Genomic DNA, 26,383 nt, shown 5'->3' with positions numbered 1-26,383 from the left:
CATCATCTGCCAAAACTTGTGGTATTAGGAATGATCACAACTTGAGTGCTTATTTGGGTTAATACTCTTGGACAATATCTCTTAAATGTCTTGGGTGGGTGCTGACAACATCAACGGTTGTTGGCTATAACTTAAATGCAAAAACATAGCTGTGTGCGACATGCATCCAAATAATTGTTCCAATACTTTTAAGTGAACCCACTAACTGCCCGCATCTAGGTTTGTGTGGTGGCTTATGGACACACCAGAGAATGTAAAATTGACCATTCTTAAAGACGATGCAAATCAATAGCTGTCACAAAGGACGATAGAAACCTAATGTTGAGGTAACAATATCCAGGTCTCAACATGCTACAGTCTCAAAACTTTAAATTAAATATTGAAGACATGTCATAGTTGACTCCTAAATCCAGTGCAGCAATATTGATTGTCTCAATGCTATGTTGTGTGTCTAATTTGTGTTATTTGTCCTATTTTTCTGGTCACTTATAGATATTGATTACTATTTAGTTTGCCACCTTCCTTTGGTTGTTAATTAACCAAATACTTTGCTTAATCTATAAAAATTAAGAGCTCTTGAGTGCCCTGAAACAATCGCTGAGTCAACAGACAGAAATTTGAAAATGCCGGTAAAGGGCCTGTTTAGGTGACTTTGTTTTGTTGTCCCATATTCCATCTGTATACAATTTCTAAGGACATTAAAACAGTGCAGTAATTATCCCCACCCTACTTAACTGCCACACCCTGTCAGATGACTACCTTAAAAAAGCACAGCCAGACATCTGCCAGTTTTCATTTACAGTAGAGAGACAGTATATGTTCATTATATTTGTAAGTATCTCTTTTACTCTGATTTTAACAAACTACATTTTAACTAATTGCTGCAGCATGCCATTTTGAATTTGTGTGTTCAATGAAACTAAATGCTATGTTGTGTGGTCCTGTTGAAGTGTCACTTCTGATTTTTGCCACAGGTGTCAAAATGTACACAATATGACAGTGACGAGTGTCTTTAAACTGCTAAAATACTCTGAACATTTTGTAGCCTCTTACAGATATTTTTGCTTGGCTTCTCTTTGTTGGGGGTTAGGAAACGCAAACTGTGTCTGAAAAATGTGAATTTCACCATCATGAATACTAGACACCTGTTTTTAAACTCTGATGTGTGCCCGGATTTACCAGGATGTTCATTTTGTAAATTAAAGTTAGATTATAAATGAAAGTAACTTATGTCAGATGTGAATTCAAAGCTTGACCTGTGACATAATTGTACATGGTTTACAACAGCCTCCCTGGTGTAGGATAAACATCTCAAAACAACATTATTATAAAACAAATGGTTTGGGTACTGATCTGGAATACACTTAATACTTGATATGTAACAGGCAAAAGTTCAAAGGTGCTAAATTCTAAATTCAGAGCATAAAATTAAGGGGTAGCTGCCACATGGCTCTCAACATGGTGGCCAAGCCGGCAGCTAGCAGCTCACGGTGCTAACAGTGTGAAAGCAGAAAAACGCAACAGTGCTGACAGAGCTAAAAGGATAACCTGGGAGAGAATCGCGTGTGGGCGTTATTCTTCTACACCAACGTCTTGGGTCAGGACGACAATAGCCGCCATTTGAGTGCAATGCAGAGCAATCAGCTGGACAGTGCGGCAGACATAGTGGTTTATATCTATGGGGAAACACATTCTGGGATCCTGCATATTAAACATATTTGTCTATTTCTTCTGCTTATCTTCATAGTGACAACATGTGCAAGCTCACTCTAATCACAGGTAAGGCACACTTGTCAAATTATTGTTTCCATAAAGGGTTACTACCCCCAAATAACAAAAGCACATTTTCTCACTTACATCCAGTGGTATCTAGCTATGCAGACACTTTTTGTTTTCTTTATCAATGTTTCTGTCCTACAGACTACAGTGAGACATTATCCACTCAACACAATTATCCAGAATAAACGTTGCTGTTGATTTTTTTTTTAATTTGAAATGAAACTCTAATTAAGTAACATCTAATTAACTCAGACAAATAAATCCCAACCTAAGTGTTATGCTAGAGACTAGTAGAAGTGAGTGAGAAAACCTGTGGATTTTTTTTATTTTATTTTGTAATTTGGGTGAAGTGATCTGTTAAGCTTGATTTTTAACAAAATACTAACCAGTCTTTCTCTTTGAAGGTCTCTGTTTGATCATCTGCAGCTTTGGTAAGAATATAACATGTATTATTCATAAGCATCAGTCTTATTAGTAGATAAATAATAATGACTAATTAAAAACATAATTTTTCTATTCAATGTCTCAGCATCCTCCTCCAGGCTGGTGTGTTACTATAACAGCGAGGCTGAAAATAGAGCGGATGATGGGAAGTTCACAATTTCAGATATCGATCCAAACAAGTGTACACATCTGATCTATGCCTTTTCTGACATTAACAACACAAATGAGCTGGTGCCCAACAATGCAGCTGACTTACAACGCTATCAGTCTTTCAATGGACTCAAAACCAGGTCAGTGCTTTAGCCTATGAATATTGTGGAAACTATGTTGATTTTGTGTTTTGTCAGACAATCATTATGAAACCTTTATGCTCCCACAGCAATCCACTGCTCAAGACCCTGCTGGCGGTTGGAGGCTTGACCTTCAACACACAGAAGTAAGTTACTTACAAGATCATTTAGACCTTTTTTGTGTCCATGCAAAGACAAATATAAGCAGCAGTTCAACATGCTGCTATTTTGCTGAGCAAAGGACATGCTTTGCACAGCATGCATATTGCATTGTTTCATACAAATGAGGTAGCACAAGGAGAGATGCTGGTTAATGATTACATAAATAAGTTAATTTCATAATTCAATCAGTACATGCGAAATAGTTTAGGGGATGAAAATATTCAGAAACTACATAATAATAAAAGTTCACACTAAAACATAGTTCAACAAGCAGAAGTATCTATACCTGATACCTTCATTACATTGTGTGAAACTAAAAGCAGGTTGCTGGAAAAGAATTACACAAAATGTGCACATAAAAGTGCCAATTTTTATCAGTATTCATAATTAGATGTGATGAGCATGGAAACCAGACCATTTGCCTATGGCTGCATATTTGTCCATACACATGTGTTTGTGCTTTGCGTTGCTCTATTTTTCAGTTATTAAAATAGAACTCCTAAAATGCAGTATGTGGTGTGTCCTCTTAAGAGCACTGTTTTGTTCAAATTTTTACTAGATTCAGTACAATGGTGGCAAACGAACAAGAAAGAACAAAGTTCATCAAGTCTGCAATCACACTACTGAGAGCCAATGGCTTTGATGGACTAAACCTGGACTGGAGGCACCCTGGGGGATCTGGAAGCCAAACAGAGGACAAGCAGAGATTCACACTGCTGTGCAAGGTCAGATCCTGAATTATGTTCTGGGAGAGACGCTTTTTTGACATTTAAAAGAAACTAAAACCTGCTTCTGCGTGTATAGGAGCTCAATGAGGCCTTTGTTGATGAAGGAACAGCGTCTAACCGTGACAGATTAATCGTCACTGCAAGTGTCTCTGCTGAGAAAGCAACCATCGATGCCAGTTATCAAGTATCAGAGATTGCCATGTAAACTACTTCAAAGTTATTCTTGACATTATACCCATGATTAGCTGTTGTCATGTTTTGTTGAACGTGATCTCCTCTGCATTTCATCAGGTACCTGGATTTCATTAATGTGTTGACATTTGACTTTCACGGCCCCTGGGAAAGTGTCACAGGACATCACAGCCCACTATACCAGGGATCCCAAGACACTGGAAACAAAACCTACTTGAACACTGTAAGTACATGGAGTCATATATCAACTGCTCAAACACCTTCCTACTTAGAGATGTCCTTTCATCCTCATCGTTTAGTTTTCTCCACATTGTAGGACTATGCCATGCGGTACTGGAGGGACGAGGGAGCACCTACACAAAAGCTAAACTTGGGGTTAGCGGCATATGGGCGCGCTTTTGACCTGTCCACTGCATCCAGTGATGTTGGAGCACCAGCCAGTGGTCCTGGTGAAGAAGGCTGCTACACCGGTCAAGAGGGATTCTGGGCCTCTTATGAGGTAAAACAGCAAGCTCTGAATTTTATTAATTAATATAAATAGCCTTATTATAAGCTAACCATTTTTTACTGTACTTGGTGTGACAAATTTCTGTTTGAATGAATACATTTGATCTAAATATGATGTTTGAACATTCTTTTTAGACTTGCCTTTATATTGAAGAGGTTACTACCGAGCTGATTGTTGATCAGAAAGTTCCATATGCCACCACAGAAAATCAGTGGGTTGGATTTGACAACAAAGACAGCCTTAATACTAAGGTAGTCATCTGTTCATTACAAACTGTTGTTCAATAATTCCTTTGCAAATGACTGGTTGTACACAAATCGGATAAAATAAATATTTTGTCAAATGTGTTGTTCCTCATCCTCTCAGGTCAGCTACCTAAAAACTAACAACTTTGGAGGAGCCTTTGTCTGGTCTCTGGACCTGGATGACACTACTGGACAGTTCTGCAAAATGGGCAACAGCCCTTTCATCAGCCACCTTCATACTCTCCTGGTTCCAGGTAATCAAAGTTCAACACATTAACATCGTACCTGTCATGGCAGGACTTGACCGTAAGCTTTTCAGCCACTTGTTCCAAGGTATTTTACTTGCTGGATAGCCTAACTAAAATAAATAAATAAAGGGTTTTAAATAATAAATGAAATCAACAGAGATTCAAACAATTTGAAAAAAATACGTCAAAAAAATCTTAATGTTAACTTCATAGATATATAGTGGTTATTTGCATAAAAACACATACATGGAAATAAATTATTTTATTATCTTAGAGAAACATTTATGGGGGGCATTATTAGTTTTATTAATGTGTTATAAGCTGCTTCGAGCTAGTGTTAGGAGGTTGACGAGTCAAAATTGCTCTCTAATATCTATTTTATATTGCTGTGGAATCTTGTCCTTCAAACAACTCTATTAATTCAAGTTTTCTCGCCAATAACTACACTTTACAAGGTTACATTTGAACACGTGATGATATCGTTTTAATTTTACCCTTGCTCAATACAAATTTTTACATTTTTCAAGCTTGAACACACCGTAATGTAAAGAAATGGAAACTTCGTACATTCGCTATTCGCTCCTTTTAAAGCAGAACTGCACTCTGAAGCGACCCTGAGGTGTTGGCACAAAAGCTGTGCACCATTATTAATCTGAGAACAAGCATAGGAATTAACAAATGTTGCTATGCTGTTAGGACCGTTATTTGGCCAAGCTGGACTGTGCTGCCAACCAGCTGTTCAAAGCTGGCGAGAGCAGAGCTACGTGAAAGTAAAATAGCGTTGCATATTTGAACAAATTTGTGGATCACAATGAAACATCTTTAGGGATTGGCGACTAGAAAACATGGCAATCTCCAGATGGCATATTTTTAGTGTAAATCAGCCCTTCATAAAAATTATATTTATTTTTTAACTTGCCCAAAAGGAAACTGAATGAGGCATTCCAATAGTCTGAACAAAGAGTTTACTTGCCCTGGTCAAACATGGAACTATTAATGTTGAGCCCTGCATGGAGTGGCGGTTTTAAAAGTGTATTTAATTGAATGCCATTGGCACTCAGTACATTACATTACATATATTACATTTTATTACGAAGAAAGCAAATATGTGCTCTTTCATTAAAAGATCTCAGCAGCCATGCACAAGGATAGAAAAGTATTATGTGATGATCTAACAAACTTTAAAAAGCATATAACACAGTATCTGAATCTTATTCTTTTAGGTTTTCCTAGCCTCAGCACTACAACTCTCCCTACCACAAACACAACAATCCCCACTACCACAACCATAATTCCCACTACAAGGACCACGACAACTACCATCACAGCTACAACGACAATGCCGACTACAACCCTCATCACCACAGCAACTACCCTTACCTCAACCTTCACAATGCCCACTACAACAACAACTTCCCCCACCACAACCACAACAATGCCCACTACAACAACAACTCCCCCTACCACAACAATGCCGACTACCACAACAACTCCCCCTGCCACAACTACAATCATGTCCACTACCACAACAACTCCCCCTACCACAACAATACTGACTACCACAACAACTCCCCCTACAACATCCACAGCTACAATCATGGCGACTACCTCAACAACTCCCCCTACCACAACACCCCCTACAACGACCACAACAATTCTCCCTACCACAACTACAATCATGCCCACTACCACAACACTCCCTACAACGACCACAACTACTACACCTACCACAACTACAATCTTGCCCACTACCACAACAACTCCCACTACCACAACACCCCCTACAACATCCACAGCTACAATCATGCCAACTACGTCAACAACTCCCCCTACCAATACCATAACACCCCCTACAACAACCACAACAACTCCCGTGACTACAACAACTCCCCCTACCACAACAATGCCGACTACCACAACAACTCCCCCTGCCACAACTACAATCATGTCCACTACCACAACAACTCCCCCTACCACAACAATACTGACTACCACAACAACTCCCCCTACAACATCCACAGCTACAATCATGGCGACTACCTCAACAACTCCTCCTACCACAACACTCCCTACAACGACAACAACTCCCGTGTCTACAACAACTCACCCTACCACAACAATGCCCACTACCACAACTTCCCCTACCACCACCACTACAACTCCCGTGACTACAACAACTCCCCCTACCACAACAATGCCAACTACCACAACAACTCCCCCACAACAACAATGCTGACTACCACAACAACTCCCCCTACCACAACTACAATCATGTCCACTACCACAACTACTCCCCCTACCACAGCAATACCGACTACCACAACAACTCCCCCTACAACATCCACAGCTACAATCATGGCGACTACGTCAACAACTCCCCCTACCACAACACTCCCTACAACGACCACAACAACTCCACCTACCACAACACCCCCTACAACGACCACAACAACTCCCGTGACAACAACAACTCCCCCCACCACAACAATGCTGACTACCACAACAACTCCCCCTACAACATCTACAACTACAATCATGCCCACTACCACAACTTCCCCCTACAACGACCACAACAACTCCACCTACCACAACACCCCCTACAACGACCACAACAACTCCCGTGACTACAACAACTCCCCCTACCACAACAATGCCAACTACTACAACAACTCCACCTACCACAACTACAATCTTGCCCACTACCACAACAACTCCCCTTACCACAACACCCCCTACAATGACCACAACAACTCCCGTGACTACAACAACTCCCCCTACCACAACAATGCCAACTACTACAACAACTCCCCCTACCACAACAATGCCAACTACCACAACAACTCCCCCTGCCACAACTACAATCATGTCCACTACCACAACAACTGTCCCTACCACAACAATACTGACTACCACAACAACTCCCCCTACAACATCCACAACTACAATCATGCCCACTACAACAACTCCCCCTACCACAACACTCCCTACAACGACCACAACAACTCCACCTACCACAACTACAATCTTGCCCACTACCACAACAACTCCCCTTACCACAACACCCCCTACAATGACCACAACAGCTCCCGTGACTACAACAACTCCCCCTACCACAACAATGCCAACTACCACAACAACTCCCCCTGCCACAACTACAATCATGTTCACTACCACAACAACTGTCCCTACCACAACAATACTGACTACCACAACAACTCCCCCTACAAGATCCACAACTACAATCATGCCCACTACAACAACTCCCCCTACCACAACACTCCCTATAACGACCACAACAACTCCACCTACCACAACTACAATCTTGCCCACTACCACAACAACTCCCCTTACCACAACACCCCCTACAATGACCACAACAACTCCCGTGACTACAACAACTCCCCCTACCACAGCAATGTCAACTACTACAACAACTCCCCCTACCACAACAATGCCAACTACCACAACAACTCCACCTACCACAACACCCCCTACAACGACCACAACAACTCCCGTGACTACAACAACTCCCCCTACCACAACAATGCCAACTACTACAACAACTCCCCCTACCACAACAATGCCAACTACCACAACAACTCCACCTATCACAACACCCCCTACAACGACCACAACAACTCCCGTGACTACAACAACTCCCCCTACCACAACAACTCCCGTGACTACAACAACTCCCCCTACCACAACAATGCCGACTACCACAACAACTCCCCCTGCCACAACTACAATCATGTCCACTACCACAACAACTGTCCCTACCACAACAATACTGACTACCACAACAACTCCCCCTACAACATCCACAACTACAATCATGCCCACTACCACAACTCCCCCAACCACAACAATGTCGACTACCACAACAACTCCCTCTACCACAACTACAATCTTGCCCACTACCACAACAACTCCCCTTACCACAACACCCCCTACAATGACCACAACAACTCCTGTGACTACAACAACTCCCCCTACCACAGCAATGCCAACTACTACAACAACTCCCCCTACCACAACAATGCCAACTACCACAACAACTCCACCTACCACAACACCCCTACAACGACCACAACAACTCCCGTGACTACAACAACTCCCCCTACCACAACAATGCCAACTACTACAACAACTCCCCCTACCACAACAATGCCAACTACCACAACAACTCCCCCTGCCACAACTACAATCATGTCCACTACCACAACAACTGTCCCTACCACAACAATACTGACTACCACAACAACTCCCCCTACAACATCCACAACTACAATCATGCCCACTACCACAACTCCCCCTACCACAACAATGTCGACTACCACAACAACTCCCCCTACCACAACACCCCCCACAATGACCACAACAACTCCACCTACCACAACTACAATCATGCCCACTACGACAACAACTCCCCCTACCACAACTACAATCATGCCCCTTACCACAACACTCCCTACAACGACCACAACAACTCCTGTGACTACAACAACTCCCCCTACCACAACAATGCCGACTACCACAACAACTCCCCCTGCCACAACTACAATCATGTCCACTACCACAACAATACCGACTACCACAACAACTCCCCCTACAACATCCACAACTACAATCATGCCGACTACCACAACTCCCCCTACCACCACCACAACAACTCCCATGACTACAACAACTCCCCCTACCACAGCAATACCAACAACCACAACACCCCCTACAACGACCATAACAACTCCCCCTACCACAACTACACTCATGCCCACTACCACAACAAATCCCCCTACCACAACTACAACACCCCCTACAACATCTACAACTACAATCATGCCCACTACCACAACTACAACACCCCCTACAACCAAGTCTGGATTATCTTCTGGAAACCCTTGTGTCGGAAATACATATGGGCACTTCGCTGATCCAGCTGACCCAACACAATATTACCAATGTGATGGTACGAGGTTTTTCATAAAAAAATGCTCAAGTAATTTGGTCTTTGATGATACAATCGGTACGTGTAATTTCCCTTAAGACCACTTACTTTAAAAGTAAGTGGTCTTATTTTCCTCAATAAGAAATGGGGGGTATTGTCAAAAGCTGTTACTTGTACTATTTCTTCTGAATCTTCACTGTTGAGATGGATGTAAAAGAAATGCTTCATAATTGTTATGCTTGCTTTTTAGTATTTATTTTGTTTTATTTATGAATACAACTTGTATTGTGTATTTACAGTTACTGTCTTAATTTAAGGTGTATCTATAGCAGTCTGGTGTGTATGTTCTTCTTTCTCAAATGCCATAATTACTTAATTATATGGCTTTTACATAAATGTGGTTTTTGCATATCTATGTTATTATATGTGTATCTAACCCTATTGTATGGGTTTGTTCACGTTGGTTTAATTTAGCTATTGGGAGATTTGTCCTCCATAATGACACAAATGTTACACACTATACTATACACTGCACATGTAAATAAATGTATAAGTCAATAATGTTGAATTCATTAATTCTAGAATTTTCTGTCAATAAAGAAAAAAGGAAATTTTTCAGTGGGCATTATTTCTGATTGGGTTTGAGGTGTTCGATTAATAAGTCCATCAATAGTAGATAAGCGTTGAAATTATCTTAATGATTTTAGAGAAAAAAGACTGGCCTATATAATTTCTTTGTTGTCATCATTCAGTCTATCCCTTAAAGATAACATGTTGAACTAGAAGATTTGTTGAGGTATTTGTACTTTACTTGAGTATTTGCATTTAATGTAAATTTAAACTTCAAGTTCCCCAGAGGGGAAATGTGGTACTTTTAACTTCACTACATATATTTGATAAGATAAGTTACAAGTTAGGCAACTTTGCAAATTCAGATTCCTAATACAAAATATAAATCAACTGATAAATTATATTGTATTATTGTGTTGTATATAGCCTAACTATTAAGCATATGAAGTAGTTCAAATTAGCTCCAACATTACCAGCTGAAACATTAAAGTGAAGAAAACACTGCTGCATCTAAATTTATAATCCAATGATTTAAACCAGATGCTGGACCATAGACTGCATATAAGAAGGGGACGTTGTAACAGTGATGTCACCAAATGGTTTGTGAAATGCCCTTTTTATAGCCTTGAGTTTGGCATTTTCGCGTCTTGGCTTGGAGAGGGTGTAGCTGCACTTACAACATTGCCATCCGTTGTACCAAGCTGATGGCATGGCCAAAAAATACAAATGCAGTGCAAGTTGTTCTTACTTTGAGACTCAGGTGTGTTCCTTTTCTCCAGTTGCTTTGTTAGTCACTGTATAATCACACCAGTTTATAAGAGGAGGATACAGTAGAAAAGCAGCAACTGCATTACATTCCAGCCAATGACCACTGTACATACACAGTTCAGTACTGTTTGTCAATAGAGAGTAGTAACAAGGTGGTAGGTAACCCAATTGGGTGTGTGTGCTATTTGCTTGGTTATTTATAACATTGTGTGTAATTGTGTGTAATTAGACATTCATTATATGACAGTGGTCCTGTTCTCATCCCTACTGATTCAAGTCTTGCTTTATGCAGGTATTGTGACTACTTTAACAATTACTAACAATTAATTTGACATAACTTACATCAAATCATGATGTTGCTTTAAACATATCTTTTGATTACAGGAAGTATATTACCAAATGCCCAGCAACTATAGGTCAAAATCAGCCTTTTGTCTGATCATGCCAGAAAAACAACTGGGCCATTCGACAGAATTGATCCAATTCAGTCAGAGTTGGAAACATATTGAAATAAATGTGTAATTTCCTCAAACTTTGTATGTTTGTCAATTGTATAACTCTTTATAGCTTGCATACTTGTATTTTTCCTTTATTTGGTGCACGTGTGTTGGAAAAAAAGAAGGGTCTTTCTGACATGGACCTTTCCCCAAAGGACTTGGTAATGGGTCCACCCACCCCTGTAGTTACAAAAAGTTGCGATGGTAGATGGTGTCCAAATGATGTCAGATTTTGCCGTCACATGAATCTATGTATTTTATCAAAGCCTATGTTATTTTTGTCAAAAAAGGTGGATTTAGTTACTCACATGTCTGCAGCAATGATAAACATACAGAGAGTCAGAGATATCAGCTTGGAGAGACAAACAGGCCCCTTCATGGCTCTGTCTGCAATTCTGCTCAAAACGGCCTCCTAGTACTTTGATACTGGCCCCAGGTGAGTACTAGTTGTAAGAGCCATATTAGACTTCATAAGATGTGTTCAGTTATATAGTAACGAAAAATGTTGAAATGCTCCTTTAGTTACGCTACTGACGACGTCATAGCCAATAGCCCTCAGTTGAGGTTAATCAGTCTGCGGAGCCAAGTTGAGCACAGAATGAATCTTGTAACTTTGCTTTTTGTCGAGTAAACTTTTAAAATGGAGTTACTGCCTCTGAAGAATCATTTCGCATCAAGCTCATTGCAAATACGCAGACTGTTACAGTAGTGGTAATGTGGATCACCAGACAGAGAGAAGAATGCCGCTACACCACTATTACAACAACTCCTACTATACCAACAAATCTCCTGACCACGATCACAATAATGCCCCATAGCAAGACCACAACCACAACAACAGCTACTACCACGACTCCCTCTCCTCCTACCATAAAAAAGCCCACTACCACCACAACTCCCTCTACAACAACCACACCACCCACAACAACACCTCCTACCACAAGTACTCCCTTTACCACAACTTCCCCTACCACTGCAACTCCCCCAACTACAACAATGCCCACTACCACAACAACTATACCTACCACAACCACAACAATGCCCTCTACCACAACAGCTGCCGCTACCACAACCACAACTTCCCCTACCACAACCACAACAATGCCCCCTACCACAACCACAACTCCTACAACAACTATTCTGGCGCCCACTACTGTAATTAACCCAAATAATGGAAACTTTTGTAACGGAGGGAGCAGTGGGCTATTTGCCGTCCCTTATAACCCATCTTATTTTTACAACTGCGCTGTTCCGATATCCATCGGAAGGTGCCCACCAAATACGGTCTTCAAAAAACAATGCAAGTGCTGTCAGGAATTAAAATGAATCATTTCACTGTCCAAAAGGTTCATTAATATTAACAAATGAGGGGTATTGTCAAAAGCTATTAAGCAATTTCTTATGATTTTTCACTGTTCAATTATATGTAGAAAAATGCCTAATAATGGATATGCTTAATTTTCAGGCCTCACTTATTTACACTTAGTTAAATAAATGTATGGATCAAATGAGAGCACTTATATTTTCAGAGGGATTTTCATAAGCTCTCTATGCCCACTGGATTGCCAAAACAATGAGAAAATAGTATCAATCTCTTTTCCTACCTCCTCTTTTCAGCTAGCAAACCACAAAACTATGCATTTATGGAATGATCAAACCTTTACGCAATTCTATACTTGTATCAGTTTGGTTGTACATGTTAAATGTGGCAATGTCTGTCAATATACAATATTATTCATATTATTTTATTCATACTACACATACTATGAACAGCTTGTACTGTGTCTTTACAATTGTTGTCCTGTTGCTACCTTATAATTGTAGGCGTATCTAAAACAGTTGGCTGTGTATGTTCTTGTTTTTTTCACTGCCATCATTTATTTTGATATGCCTTACTGATACGGTTGTTGCATATCTTTGTAATTGTTTGTGTATCCAACCCTAGTGTATGGGTGTGTTCTCTGATTTACTAGGGACATGTGCATTACTGTAATTAACTGTGAATCAGAATTGACAATAAGTGACCCAGAAAAGCCAGCAGTGTGTCTTTGTCTGGGGAAGCTAACCGAGTTAACTCATTAACAAGGGAGATGAAAGTCAGCAGCAAAATCATTGGCAGAAGTATCTTTCTGAACAGTTTTCTAAGAAAACAGAATTAATTTTATCTGACAGTACCCAGCCCTTGCTCTTAAAATGTAATTTTCTACCCTCTTGTTCTTGCTTCAGACAAAAAAAAAAGTTATATTTCTCTTTCATACCTTCTGCTCAACACTGTAAAGTACAGGTAGTATCAGCACATGTCCAACCATGCCTGTTCCTCAGTTCCCCTCAGGGACAAATAAAGCTCTTCTACTTGAGCTTTTGTTTGTTTATCCATTATGTGATTAAATTTGATGAAATAATGCCACAGATGTTGCATTTTGCATATATCTAGTATATATTGTGTGTCTACTAGTAAATGCATGCAAATAAATAGCAATGAATTAACAAGTTAACAATAGAAATTAATAAAACAGAACACATGTGGCACATGTTGGGGGTTTTGTTTTTTGTTTGGTAATTCCCAGTTGTACTTTATCTATCAGATGTTTATCAGATAAAAGACACACTAAACAGTGGAAACAAGCCTTACTGGCACTCATGTATGAAGTATGACTTCCATGAGGAAGTGAAAGTCAACTGAACAAAACTTGTTTGTCAAACATTTCTTGACATCAGAGTCATTGAGCTAAACTGCAATTTAATAATCACCTTCGGGGTTCAAGTCACATGTGAAACATGTTGTCTCCTAGGACTATGCTCATCATCTATTTTTCATACTTACATTGGTAGGAAACATTAGGAGCTTGTTTAACAAGATTCTGAGAGGATGTCCAATGAAGCGCTGATTTTTATATCAATAAGCTGCGAATACTGCCATTCTTAGATCCCAGTAACAGCACTATGTTGTTATAAAATGTTTTCCGCTCACTCAGTTTGCTCCACCGACAAACTTAAACAATACTTGCTCACAGAAGATGAGCCAGCACACACAACCAGCAGGTCTGAAGAGTAGTACACAGTAACAAGGCCTGAGTCAGTGTAATATATAGGCTAATGTAATAATAGTGTATTATATACTGTAACTGTATACTTCAATTTTGTTTTTCAATTTTTATGTATGTGTAACATTGATAATGACGATAATGTTTGTAATGATAATGTTTTTTTTCAATTTAAAGATGATTGCTCCTCCAGATATTTATGTGAGTATTTTCCCTTGTTTCGGGGAATGACTGGGATTTTACAGCTCTCAAACCACTTTCAAACAGCACAGACAGATATCAGTCAGTCTTTGGTAACAGGAAAATGCTATTTGATTTTTAAGCACATATAAAAGAGCTGAACATTTTTAGCAAAAATCCTTATAAGAGTCTACAGCAATTCTAATGTCTGTGTGAGGCTGTGCTGAGGCACAGCCGCACTTTGGGTTTAATGTCCATATGACAATGCTAACAAGCTAACCATTTTAGAGACATCATTTTAGTTTAGCATTTAAGCATGCATACATCATTGCTAATAAGTATTACAGCTGAGGCTGATGAAAATCAATCCAGGCCTACACCAAAGTATTTGACAAAGTCAAACAATTGATGGATTAAATTGGTTGATAACCTAATATTGGAGCTAGATGAAAATGTAAGGGATCACCTACCATACAGTATTGCCATTCAAACTAAAGGGGACTTGAATATGGATCTAGTAGATATTGGCATACTGTGTTGCCGTCAGGATCAAAGGGGTAGATCAACCGAAAGACACACTTACTGACCAACATTGCCATCCGATGTACCAAGCTGATGGCATGGCCAAAAAATACAAATGCAATGCAGTGCAAGTGTTTCTTACTTTGAGACTCAGGTGTGTTCCTTTTCTCCAGTTGCTTTGTGATTCACTGTATAATCACACAAGTTTATAAGAGGAGGATACAGTAGAAAAGCAGCAACTGCATTACATTCCAGCCAATGACCACAATTCAGTTTGTCAATAGAAAGTAGTAACAACAAGGGGGCAAGTAAACCCAATTGGGTGTGTGTGCTATTTGCTTGGTTATTTATAACATTGTGTCAGAACATTTGGTGATACTGCGCCTTCCTTGGCATTGAAGCTACCTTTTTGTGTGGTTGTGTTCTTGTTGGTGAATTGTAAACCCGTGTGTAATTAGACATTCATTATATGACAGTGGTCCTGTTCTCATCCCTACTGATTCAAGTCTTGCTTTATGCATGTATTGTGACTACTTTAACAATTACTAACAATGAATTTGACATAACTTACATCAAATCATGATGTTTCTTTAAACATATCTTTTGATGACAGGCAGTATATTACCAAATGCCCAGGAACTATAGGTCAAAATCAGCCTTTTGTCTGATCATGCCAGAAAAACAACTGGGCTTCTACAGAATTAATCCAATTCAGTCAGTTTGAAACATATTGAAATAAATGTGTAATTTCCCCAAACTTTGTATGTTTGTCAATTGTATAACTCTTTATACCTTGCATACTTGTATTTTTCCTTTATTTGGTGCACGTGTGTTGGAAAAAAAGAAGGGTCTTTCTGACACGGACCTTTTCCCAAAGGACTCGGTAATGGGTCCACCCCTGTAGTTACTAAAAGTTGCGATGGTAGATGGTGTCCAAATGATGTCAGATTTTGCCGTCACATAAAATAAATTCCTTCATGGCTCTGTCTGCAATTCTGCTCAAAACGGCCTCCTAGTACTTTGATACTGGCCCCAGGTGAGTACTAGTACTTCCACAAATTGCATCATGAATATTGTTTTTTTACTGTATTTACAACACATGTACAGTGCCAGTTGTAGTACAGAGGAGTAGATGACATTCAGTTCACACATATTCATAGTTCTTGTTTATAACTGTGATTTTTATCCTTAAATGTACCCTTTTGTCATTACCAAAACAATCATGTCACAACTGAAACTCCACCAGTTCTTGAAAATGAGAATGTTAGATCATTTTGAGCTTATCTCAAAGATGCTAGTTTTGGTAACAATGGCATTTGGTAATAATGTTCCTTCAGGTTGCACACTGATTTTTTCAGACTTTTGAGCACATTTATTTCAAAATGTTGGGACCTATCTACTTACCATGCGAGAGAGAGGGACACAGACATACTTCCTGATCTAATGTAGGGGTGTTGCTAAATTCAGTCTCAGCCCATGGACTAAAACATAGTTTTGGTAAATATAAGATAAATGTAAATTAGTTGTATTTTTTTTAACTTCACTTTCAGTAAAATCCAAAGGAATATTTTTCTGAAAATATTACAGTTTAATTGTAATGAACTTAAATTTGGGGGTTAGAGTTCCTGACAGCCACCTCCCAATTGATAGTACCCTATACATGTTAATTTGATATATAAAGCTGTTTGCTATTTGGTTGTGGGACAGCAGTTTGCATCTCAGTAGAATTGCCCAAATATGTTGTCATTGATATTTTTTTTTCCTGAAAAGTTCAATATGACAAATGAATTATTTCCGCACTTTTTGCTAATTTCCAGAACCGTCCTTAACAGAAAGAAATTTGAGTATGATGTAAAGGGCCTGGCATGAGGTGACTTTGTTCTGCTGTTCCAGATTCCATTAGTGTACAATTGCTTAGCACATTGGAACATTGCAGTAATTATCCCCGCCCTAGTTAATTGCCTAACCCTTTTAGCTGTCTTCCTTAAAAGAGTGAAGACAGACATCTGCCAGTCATCCGTCACAGTAGAGAGACAGTATCTGCTTCATTCACATTCATATTTGTAAGTATTTATTTTATTCTGATTTTAACAAACCACATTTTCAATAATTGTTTTGTTGTTTCTGTATGTATACTACTGTACTTGCTCCATAGCTCAAAGTAGCTAAACTAATTACATTTTAGGGAGAAGGTTTGAACCAGCAGACACTGTGCAGACTGTTTACTTTTTAATTTAGTTGGAACTAAGGTTATTACTTGTGTCTTACACACTTCGTACCTGTACTTTTGACATTCAATAGCTGTATGTTGTATTTCAAGTTTTGGTTGTGTGTTGTATTACCCGATAAGGCAAGGTGAACATATCATGGCTCCAGAAAAAAAAGGAATATTTCCGAAATAGGTGCTATGGATTGAATATTTGATAGAACAGTTGTGTTTTCCAGCCTCACTCCTTTCAAATCAACATTGCTAAAGCAGATCTTAAAATATTAGGAGTAATAACTATCCTTCTATGCAACATTTTTTTCACAAAACACATCACCTGCCGAAACTTGTGGTATTAGGAATGATCACAACTTGAGTGCTTATTTGGGTTAATACTCTTGGAGAATATCTCTTAAATGTCTTGGGTGGGTGCTGACAACATCAACAGTTGTTGGCTATAACTTAAATGCAAAAACACAGCTGTGTGCGACATGCATCCAAATAATTGTTCCAATACTTTTAAGTGAACCCACTAACTGCCCGCAGCTAGGTTTGTGTGGTGGCTTATGGTGGACACAGCAGAGAATATAAAACTGACCATTCTTGAAGACGATGCAAATCAATAGCTGTCACAAGGGACGATAGAAACCTAATGTTGAGGCAACAATATCCAGGTCTCAACATGCTACAGTCTCTGTACAAACTTTAAATTGAATATTAAAATGTCAAAGTTGACTCCTGAATCCAGTGCAGCAATATTGATTCTATGTTCCCAATGAAACTCAATGCTATGTTGTGTGTCTGATTTGTGTTATTTGTCCTATTTTTCAGGTCATTTATAGATCTGTTACAGTCTAATTTTAATCCATATCACTTTCTAAGTCATAACTCTGACTGCTAGTAAAACTTATCAGCAGATCTACATCATATTGAAGAAAGAACTTAACTTAGGAAAACAAATGGTTTGGGTACTGATCTAGAATACATTTAATACTTGATATGTAACAGGCAAAAATTCAAAGGTGCTAAATTCCAAATTCAGAGCATAAAATTAAGGGGTAGCTGCCACATGGCTCTCAACATGGTGGCCAAGCCGGCAGCTAGCAGCTCACGGTGCTAACAGTGTGAAAGCAGAAAAACGCAACAGTGCTGACAGAGCTAAAAGGATAACCTGGGAGAGAATCGCGTGTGGGCGTTATTCTTCTACACCAACGTCTTGGGTCAGGACGACAATAGCCGCCATTTGAGTGCAATGCAGAGCAATCAGCCGGACAGTGCGGCAGACATAGTGGTTTATATCTATGGGGAAACACATTCTGGGATCCTGCATATTAAACATATTTGTCTATTTCTTCTGCTTATCTTCATAGTGACAACATGTGCAAGCTCACTCTAATCACAGGTAAGGCACACTTGTCAAATTATTGTTTCCATAAAGGGTTACTACCCCCAAATAACAAAAGCACATTTTCTCACTTACATCCAGTGGTATCTAGCTATGCAGACACTTTTTGTTTTCTTTCACAATGTTTCTGTCCTACAGACTACAGTGAGAATGAATGGAATTTGGTTTATGGTGCCGCTGAAGAAATTGCATCATTAAAATTCACTTGAAATTCACTCTGGATTATCCACTCAACACAATTATCCAGAATAAACGTTGTTGTTGATTTTTTTTTTTATTTGAAATGAAACTCTAATTAAGTATCTAATTAACTCAGACAAATAAATCCCAACCTAAGTGTTATGCTAGAGACTAGTAGAAGTGAGTGAGAAAACCTGTGGATTTTTTTATTTTATTTTGTAATTTGGGTGAAGTGATCTGTTAAGCTTGATTTTTAACAAAATACTAACAGTCTTTCTCTTTGAAGGTCTCTGTTTGATCATCTGCAGCTTTGGTAAGAATATAACATGTATTATTCATAAGCATCAGTCTTATTAGTAGATAAATAATAATGACTAATTAAAAACATAATTTTTCTATTCAATGTCTCAGCATCCTCCTCCAGGCTGGTGTGTTACTATAACAGCGAGGCTGAAAATAGAGCGGATGATGGGAAGTTCACAATTTCAGATATCGATCCAAACAAGTGTACACATCTGATCTATGCCTTTTCTGACATTAACAACACAAATGAGCTGGTGCCCAACAATGCAGCTGACTTACAACGCTATCAGTCTTTCAATGGACTCAAAACCAGGTCAGTGCTTTAGCCTATGAATATTGTGGAAATTATGTTGATTTTGTGTTTTGTCAGACAATCATTATGCAACCTTTATGCTCCCACAGCAATCCACTGCTCAAGACCCTGTTGGCGGTTGGAGGCTTGACCTTCAATACACAGAAGTAAGTTATTACAAGATCATTTAGTCCTTTTTTGTGTCCATGCAAAGACAAATATAAGCAGCAGTTCAACATGCTGCTATTTTGCTGAGCAAAGGACATGCTTAGCACAGCATGCATATTGCATTGTTTCATACAAATGAGGTAGCACAAGGAGAGATGCTGGTTAATGATTACATAAATAAGTTAATTTCATAATTCAATCAGTACATGCGAAAACATCTAGGGGATGAAAATATTCAGAAACTACATAATAATAAAAGTTAGTTCATAGTTCAACAAGCAGAAGTATTTATACCTGTTACCTTCATTACATTGTGTGAAACTAAAAGCAGGTTGCTGGAAAAGAATTACACAAAATGTGCACATAAAAGTGCTAATTTTTATCAGTATTCATAATTAGATGTGATGAGCATGGAAACCAGACCATTTGCCTATGGCTGCATATTTGTCTTTACACACGTGTTTGTGCTTTGCATTGCTCTATTTTTCAGTTATTAAAATAGAACTCCTAAAATGCAGTATGTGGTGTGTCCTCTTAAGAGCACTGTTTTGTTCAAATGTTTACCAGATTCAGTACAATGGTGGCCAAAAAACAAGATGGAACATAGTTCATCCAGGCTGAAAACTCACCTCTTCATGAAGTACTACCCTGAGCCTTCCTCGTAGCACTTATTGTATTCGTATTAGTTTGTTGCACTTATTGTATTCGTATTAGTTTGTTGCAATTATTGTTTTCGTAGTAATTTGCTTCTGCACTATACTTTTGCTCTGGTTTATGCTTTTAGATGCTTGTTTAAGAAAGGAGATGCACTTATGACTTCTGGTGACTAGTAGTTCTCTTGAATACCTATGTTGAATACACTTATTGTAAGTCGCTTTGGATAAAAGCGTCTGCTAAATGACTGTAATGTAATGTAATGCAATCCAGTCTGCAATCACGCTACTGAGAGCAATGGATTTGATGGACTAAATCTGGACTGGAGGTACCCTGGGGGATCTGGAAGCCAAACAGAGGACAAGCAGAGATTCACACTGCTGTGCAAGGTCAGATCCTGAATTATCTTCTGGGAGAGACGCTGTCAGAAATATGCCTTTGTAAATACTATGCATTCAAATATATTTTTTGACATTTAAACTAAACTAAAACATGCTTCTGCGTGTATAGGAGCTCAATGAGGCCTTTGTTGCTGAAGGAACAGCGTCTAACCGTGACAGATTAAGCGTCACTGCAAGTGTCTCTGCTGAGAAAGCAACCATCGATGCTAGTTATCAAGTCTCACAGATTCCCAGGTAAACTACTTTAGAGTTATTCTTGACATTATACCCATGATTAGCTGTTGTCATGTTTTGTTGTACATGATCTCCTCTGCATGTCATCATGTACCTGGATTTCATTAATGTGTTGACATTTGACTTTCACGGCCCCTGGGAAAGTGTCACAGGACATCACAGCCCACTATACCAGGGATCCCAAGACACTGGAAACGAAACCTACTTGAACACTGTCAGTACAGGGACTCATATTTTAACTGCCTAAACAGCTTCTTTTTTTCAGAGATGTCCTCTCATCCGAATTGTGTTTTTCTCTCCCAATTGTAGGACTATGCCATGTGGTACTGGCGGGACCTGGGGGCACACCTACACAAAAGCTAAACTTGGGGTTAGCGGCATATGGGCGGGCTTTTGACCTGTCCACTGCATCCAGTGATGTTGGTGCACCAGCCAGTGGTCCTGGTGAAGAAAGCTGCTACACCGGTGAAGAAGGATTCTGGGCCTCTTATGAGGTAAAGTTGAAAACTGTGAATATAAATAGTTCAGATAAGCCGGCAGTGGTATCTGAGAGATCAGCAGTGGTAAATGAGAAGCAGACCATTCATTTGTCTAAGGTGGTAACCCACTGGATCAGCTACAAAAAAAAAGTTACCACTGTCCCTTATTAATTAAGGGAAAATACCACTAAATTGAGAAGGAAATGTCCTGAAATTGAGTAGGGGACATCTGTGACTACATATACAAAATCAGGTCAAAAAACCCCTTTGTCTGTCTGACTGCTTAGCCTAACCAACTGCTTATCATCCCCTCAACAATATCCCCTTCCTTCCTCAGCTCAGCCGTGCCTTTTAGAGGTGAAATGGCTGATTTTGGTTGGACATGGCCCAGAGGTATGCATGTGACCAGTACTACAAGCAAAAATCAAACAAATAGAGAAAGTATTCAAACCAGGTATCACAGTGACCCAGAATTCAGGCTGCATCACATACTGCAATGTACCGTGTACAAAATAGACAACTTTGCTACAAATGCTCCATTTCACTTTTAGCACAAGTTGCAGTTATATAGCAGAATACAAAAGAAATACAGACAAATCCATGTAATCCACCATTAGAAAACTCCATAGCCTGAATTTTAACAATAAGCCTTTTCACCTAATTTTGATGTGGGATAAAACCAATTTCTTCCATAAATAGTTCAAGACACATATACTGCTGGACTTTGTCTTTCTAAGACTATTTGAACAATTACTATGAACTGCTATTACTGTGTAGTTTTTGGTAATCCAATCTCAGAGTCCCTTCCAGACAACTCAAATCAGCATTTTCACTAAACTTTAATTTGGGTAAAAAACCCCAACGTTTCTTCTATAAGTAGTTCATGCGGATGAAGGACTATTTCCTTAACTTTCACTTTAAAGAAGTGGGGCTTTTCCTTTATAAAATCTCTTATCTGTTGCTGTAAAACTGTTTGATTTTCCTTCTATATTCATTGTCTGGAATTATAGAGAAATGTCTTTTCATAGGACCCTTAAATATTCAGGAATTACATATTTGAAGGTACAATTGTGGGACTTTAACTTTGCAAGATCTCTTAAGTGACACAGTTAAAAAAACATGTATCTATGTAGTCATAGACGTCCTTAATATCCACCATTCTCAGGAAAGATGGAGCAATGTGTTTTTATAGTGTTTTTATTTGAGAAATGTAGCTATTCTAAGGAACAACTGTGGGAGTTTAACTTTGATCAATCAAAATAGATACTGTAAAAATACTTGATTTTGTGTATATAGTCACGTTGCAACACAAATAATCAAAGAATATAGACATTCCCCTCACAATTTAGTGTTATTTTCCCATTAAAGAGTAACTACGCATAAAAACTAGTTATTAAGCTGCTAAATAATATGACTGTACTTTGAGCAAACACATCAAAGCTGGTGTTTATATTGACAATTATTTCCAACTTTATAAAAAACGTAATTTCATGGACTATTTCATGATCATGGACTAAACTAAATGAATTCTCTCTACTCAAAACCCCCTCCTGGCCTCTCTCCTCATCGTCTTTCGTTAATACTCGTAACACAGTAAACCACTGTGTAGAATTACAATCACAACCCCTCAGCACAAGCCTGTTCTCTCTTTTTGGTGTACTGAAAATGAATCCATTGGCACGTTACAAAGTCTGGTGAATCAGTGTTAATGATTGATTATCTGGCGAAAGCAATGAGCTTTCTTTTGCTGTGACAAGAGTATGTTGATGAAGAGTTGGGTGCTTCAGTTTTACTCATTTAGCGGCTGACTTGTGAGCTAGCCAACATTAGCTTGCTATTTCCACCAAGTTACACTGGTTACAGAAAATGAAAGAAACAGAGGGCTGTTGCCCAGCGGCAGCGCTGGGTCCCTGCTCCCGGCCTTATTTTAAAAAACGGACGTTGTGACATTTAGATAATTTTGCTAACTTCGCCAAGCACTTCACTAGCTCCCAAACTGGGCTATTTGAATGTGTTTACTGTTAATGTAAGTATATGGGTGCTAAAAATTAAGCGTCGGCGGTTTGACCACAGAGATGCAAGTGTTAACTGTCTTGAATGAAGTCTGAAGTCTTTTTTCCCAGACTTGCCTTTATCTTAAAGGGGTCACCATCCATCTGATTACTGATCAGAGAGTTCCATATGCCACTACAGAGAATCAATGGGTTGTATTTGACAACAAAGACAGCCTTGATAATAAGGTAATCATCTGTTTATTTCTAACTATTTCTCACTGAAATGAGTGGTCTTATACAAATCTGGTTAAAGAGATATTTGTAAACATGACATTTTTTAAGTTTAAGTTTTTAAGTTTTTAAGTTTAAGTTTTTAACTTAGTTAAGGAAACTCTGGGATTTCAGTTCCAGAAAGAAAAGGTTACTTAAACTCTGGGTCTTTTACCATGGTCACTGAAACATTGTTTCTATAATATTGGAGATTATATGTTTATAATTATAAGTGGGCAGGAACGTGGTGCAGCTGTAAAATGTAGTTTGAAAGTGAGTTATTTAAAAGGGCTGCATATAGTAAACATGTTTTAACATTTAAGCGCTTAACTTTAATACATTTGTTGAAGTAGCTGAAATAAAGGAACTAAATGCTGTTGAATGGAGATCCACATAGAATGTATAACATTTAAAATCCACTGTATTTGAACCTTTAAATTAACCAAAACATTATTACTGGATCAGATTGTGCGCTAACAATCATGTCTCTTACTTCTATTGTTCTATTTTTATTTTTTTTAATCCGATCTCTCAGCCGATCTCAGAATGAATATACTCAGACTTGGTTGATCAGCTTTTCTGGAACTGAAAATTCAGAGTTTTCCATCACAGGATTAATCAACTCAGAGTTCAGGGTGAGGCTCAGAGTTTGTTAGACCTGCTTTCTGAAACAGGGCCCAGCTGTTGAAGTGTTTTGTTCCTTATCCTTTCAGGTCACCTACCTAAAAACTAACAACTTTGGGGGAGCTTTTGTCTGGTCTTTGGACCTGGATGACATTAGTGGACAGTTCTGTAACATGGGTAATAACCCTTTTATCAGCCACCTGCATACTCTCCTGGTCCCAGGTAACTAAAATGTTAAAACATTTATATCATATCCTGTCAAGGGGTGGTTGTTTTAGTGTGGATTTGACGTAATACCACCAGCATTAATATAACCACTTTTTATTAACTTCATAACATTTTATTATGCAGAGTGCAAATGGGTGCTCTTTCTATTTTTAAATGCAGTCATACTCAATTAACACACTCATTCTTTTAGGTTTTCCTGGCATCACTACAACTCCCTCTACCACAACCACAACGATGCCCACTACCACATCAACACCACCTACCAAGACCACAATAATGCCCACTTCCAAAACAACTCCCAAGATCACAACATCTAAACCAAACACAACCACATCAATGCTCACTACTACAACAACGTCACTACCATACAAAAGCCGCTACTGCCCCCTATTGGCGAAAGTGATTTTCGCCCACCGATTACTTAAGGTGAAAGCAGGTTAGTTTAGAAGTAACACAAAGCGTTTTAAATTATAATAACCAGAAAATAATGGTGTGGGGGGACAAGTTAATAACACACACTAATACATTAACAATCCTGCAAATAATTGTAGCCATTAAAATGTCCAGGGTGCCACACTTACAACGCTGACTACCCCAACTCCTGCTACTATGTCCACAACTCCCATTACCACAGAAACTCCCCCTCTTACAACCACAGGTCCCTCTAACATAACCAGAACAGTGCCCACTACCTCAACAACTATCCTTACCATGACCACTAAAATGCCCACTACCGCAAATACTTCCCATACAACGACCACAACTCCCACGACCAATACTTTCCATACAACAACACTCCCCACTAGTGAGACCACAACTCCCCCTACCACAACAATGCCCATTACCACAACAACTATCCCTACCACGATCAAAACAAATACCACAACTACTACAACTTCCACCAACACACCCACAACAACTCCCCCTACCACGACCAAAACAATGATCACTAACGTGACCACTCCCCCTACCATGACCACAACAACCACTACCACAACAACTTCCCGTCTAACAACCACCGCTATGCAAACTACATCAAATCCCCCTACCACTATTACAACAACTCCTACTATACCAACAATTCTCCTGACCACGATCACAATAATGCCCCATAGCAAGACCACAACCACAACAACAGCTACTACCACAACTCCCTCTCCCCCTACCACAACAACAATGCCCACTACCACAACTCCCTCTCCAACTACCATAAAAAAGCCCACTACCACCACAACTCCCTCTACAACAACAACAACACCTCCTACCACAAGTACTCCCTTTACCACAACTTCCCCTACCACTACAACTCCCCCAACTACAACAATGGCCACTACCACAACAACTATACCTACCACAACCACCACAATGCCCTCTACCACATCAACACCACCTACCAAGACCACAATAATGCCCACTTCCAAAACAACTCCCAAGATCACAACATCTAAACCAAACACAACCACATCAATGCTCACTACTACAACAACGTCACTACCATACAAAAGCCGCTACTGCCCCCTATTGGCGAAAGTGATTTTCGCCCACCGATTACTTAAGGTGAAAGCAGGTTAGTTTAGAAGTAACACAAAGCGTTTTAAATTATAATAACCAGATAATAATGGTGTGGGGGGGACAAGTTAATAACACACACTAATACATTAACAATCCTGCAAATAATTGTAGCCATTAAAAATTCCAGGGTGCCACACTTACAACGCTGACTACCCCAACTCCTGCTACTATGTCCACAACTCCCATTACCACAGCAACTCCCCCTCTTACAACCACAGGTCCCTCTAACATAACCAGAACAGTGCCCA

The 26,383-nt window shown here is 39.2% G+C and overlaps 1 protein-coding gene and 1 pseudogene across 1 annotated transcript; both read left to right on the top strand.

The window, feature by feature from the left end:
- The first annotated feature begins 1,754 nt into the window (after nt 1-1,754).
- Nucleotides 1,755-12,542, top strand: LOC129099490 (oviduct-specific glycoprotein-like). The gene is made up of 16 exons (XM_054608745.1): nt 1,755-1,779; nt 2,184-2,210; nt 2,309-2,513; nt 2,603-2,659; nt 3,235-3,400; nt 3,480-3,604; nt 3,695-3,818; nt 3,912-4,094; nt 4,238-4,354; nt 4,470-4,602; nt 5,820-5,991; nt 6,186-6,469; nt 6,618-6,687; nt 6,902-7,216; nt 9,302-9,473; nt 12,198-12,542. Exons 1-16 carry the CDS (start codon nt 1,755-1,757, stop codon nt 12,540-12,542), a joined length of 2,520 nt encoding a protein of 839 aa, XP_054464720.1.
- Nucleotides 12,543-18,708: 6,166 nt separating this feature from the next.
- LOC129099489 (chitinase-3-like protein 1) lies at nt 18,709-26,011 on the top strand (annotated as a pseudogene).
- Nucleotides 26,012-26,383: the final 372 nt, after the last annotated feature.

Source organism: Anoplopoma fimbria, chromosome 12 (genome assembly GCF_027596085.1).
Source record: "Anoplopoma fimbria isolate UVic2021 breed Golden Eagle Sablefish chromosome 12, Afim_UVic_2022, whole genome shotgun sequence".
Classification (NCBI taxonomy): Eukaryota; Metazoa; Chordata; class Actinopteri; order Perciformes; family Anoplopomatidae; genus Anoplopoma; species Anoplopoma fimbria.
This window is presented reverse-complemented; position numbering and strand designations above follow the sequence as displayed.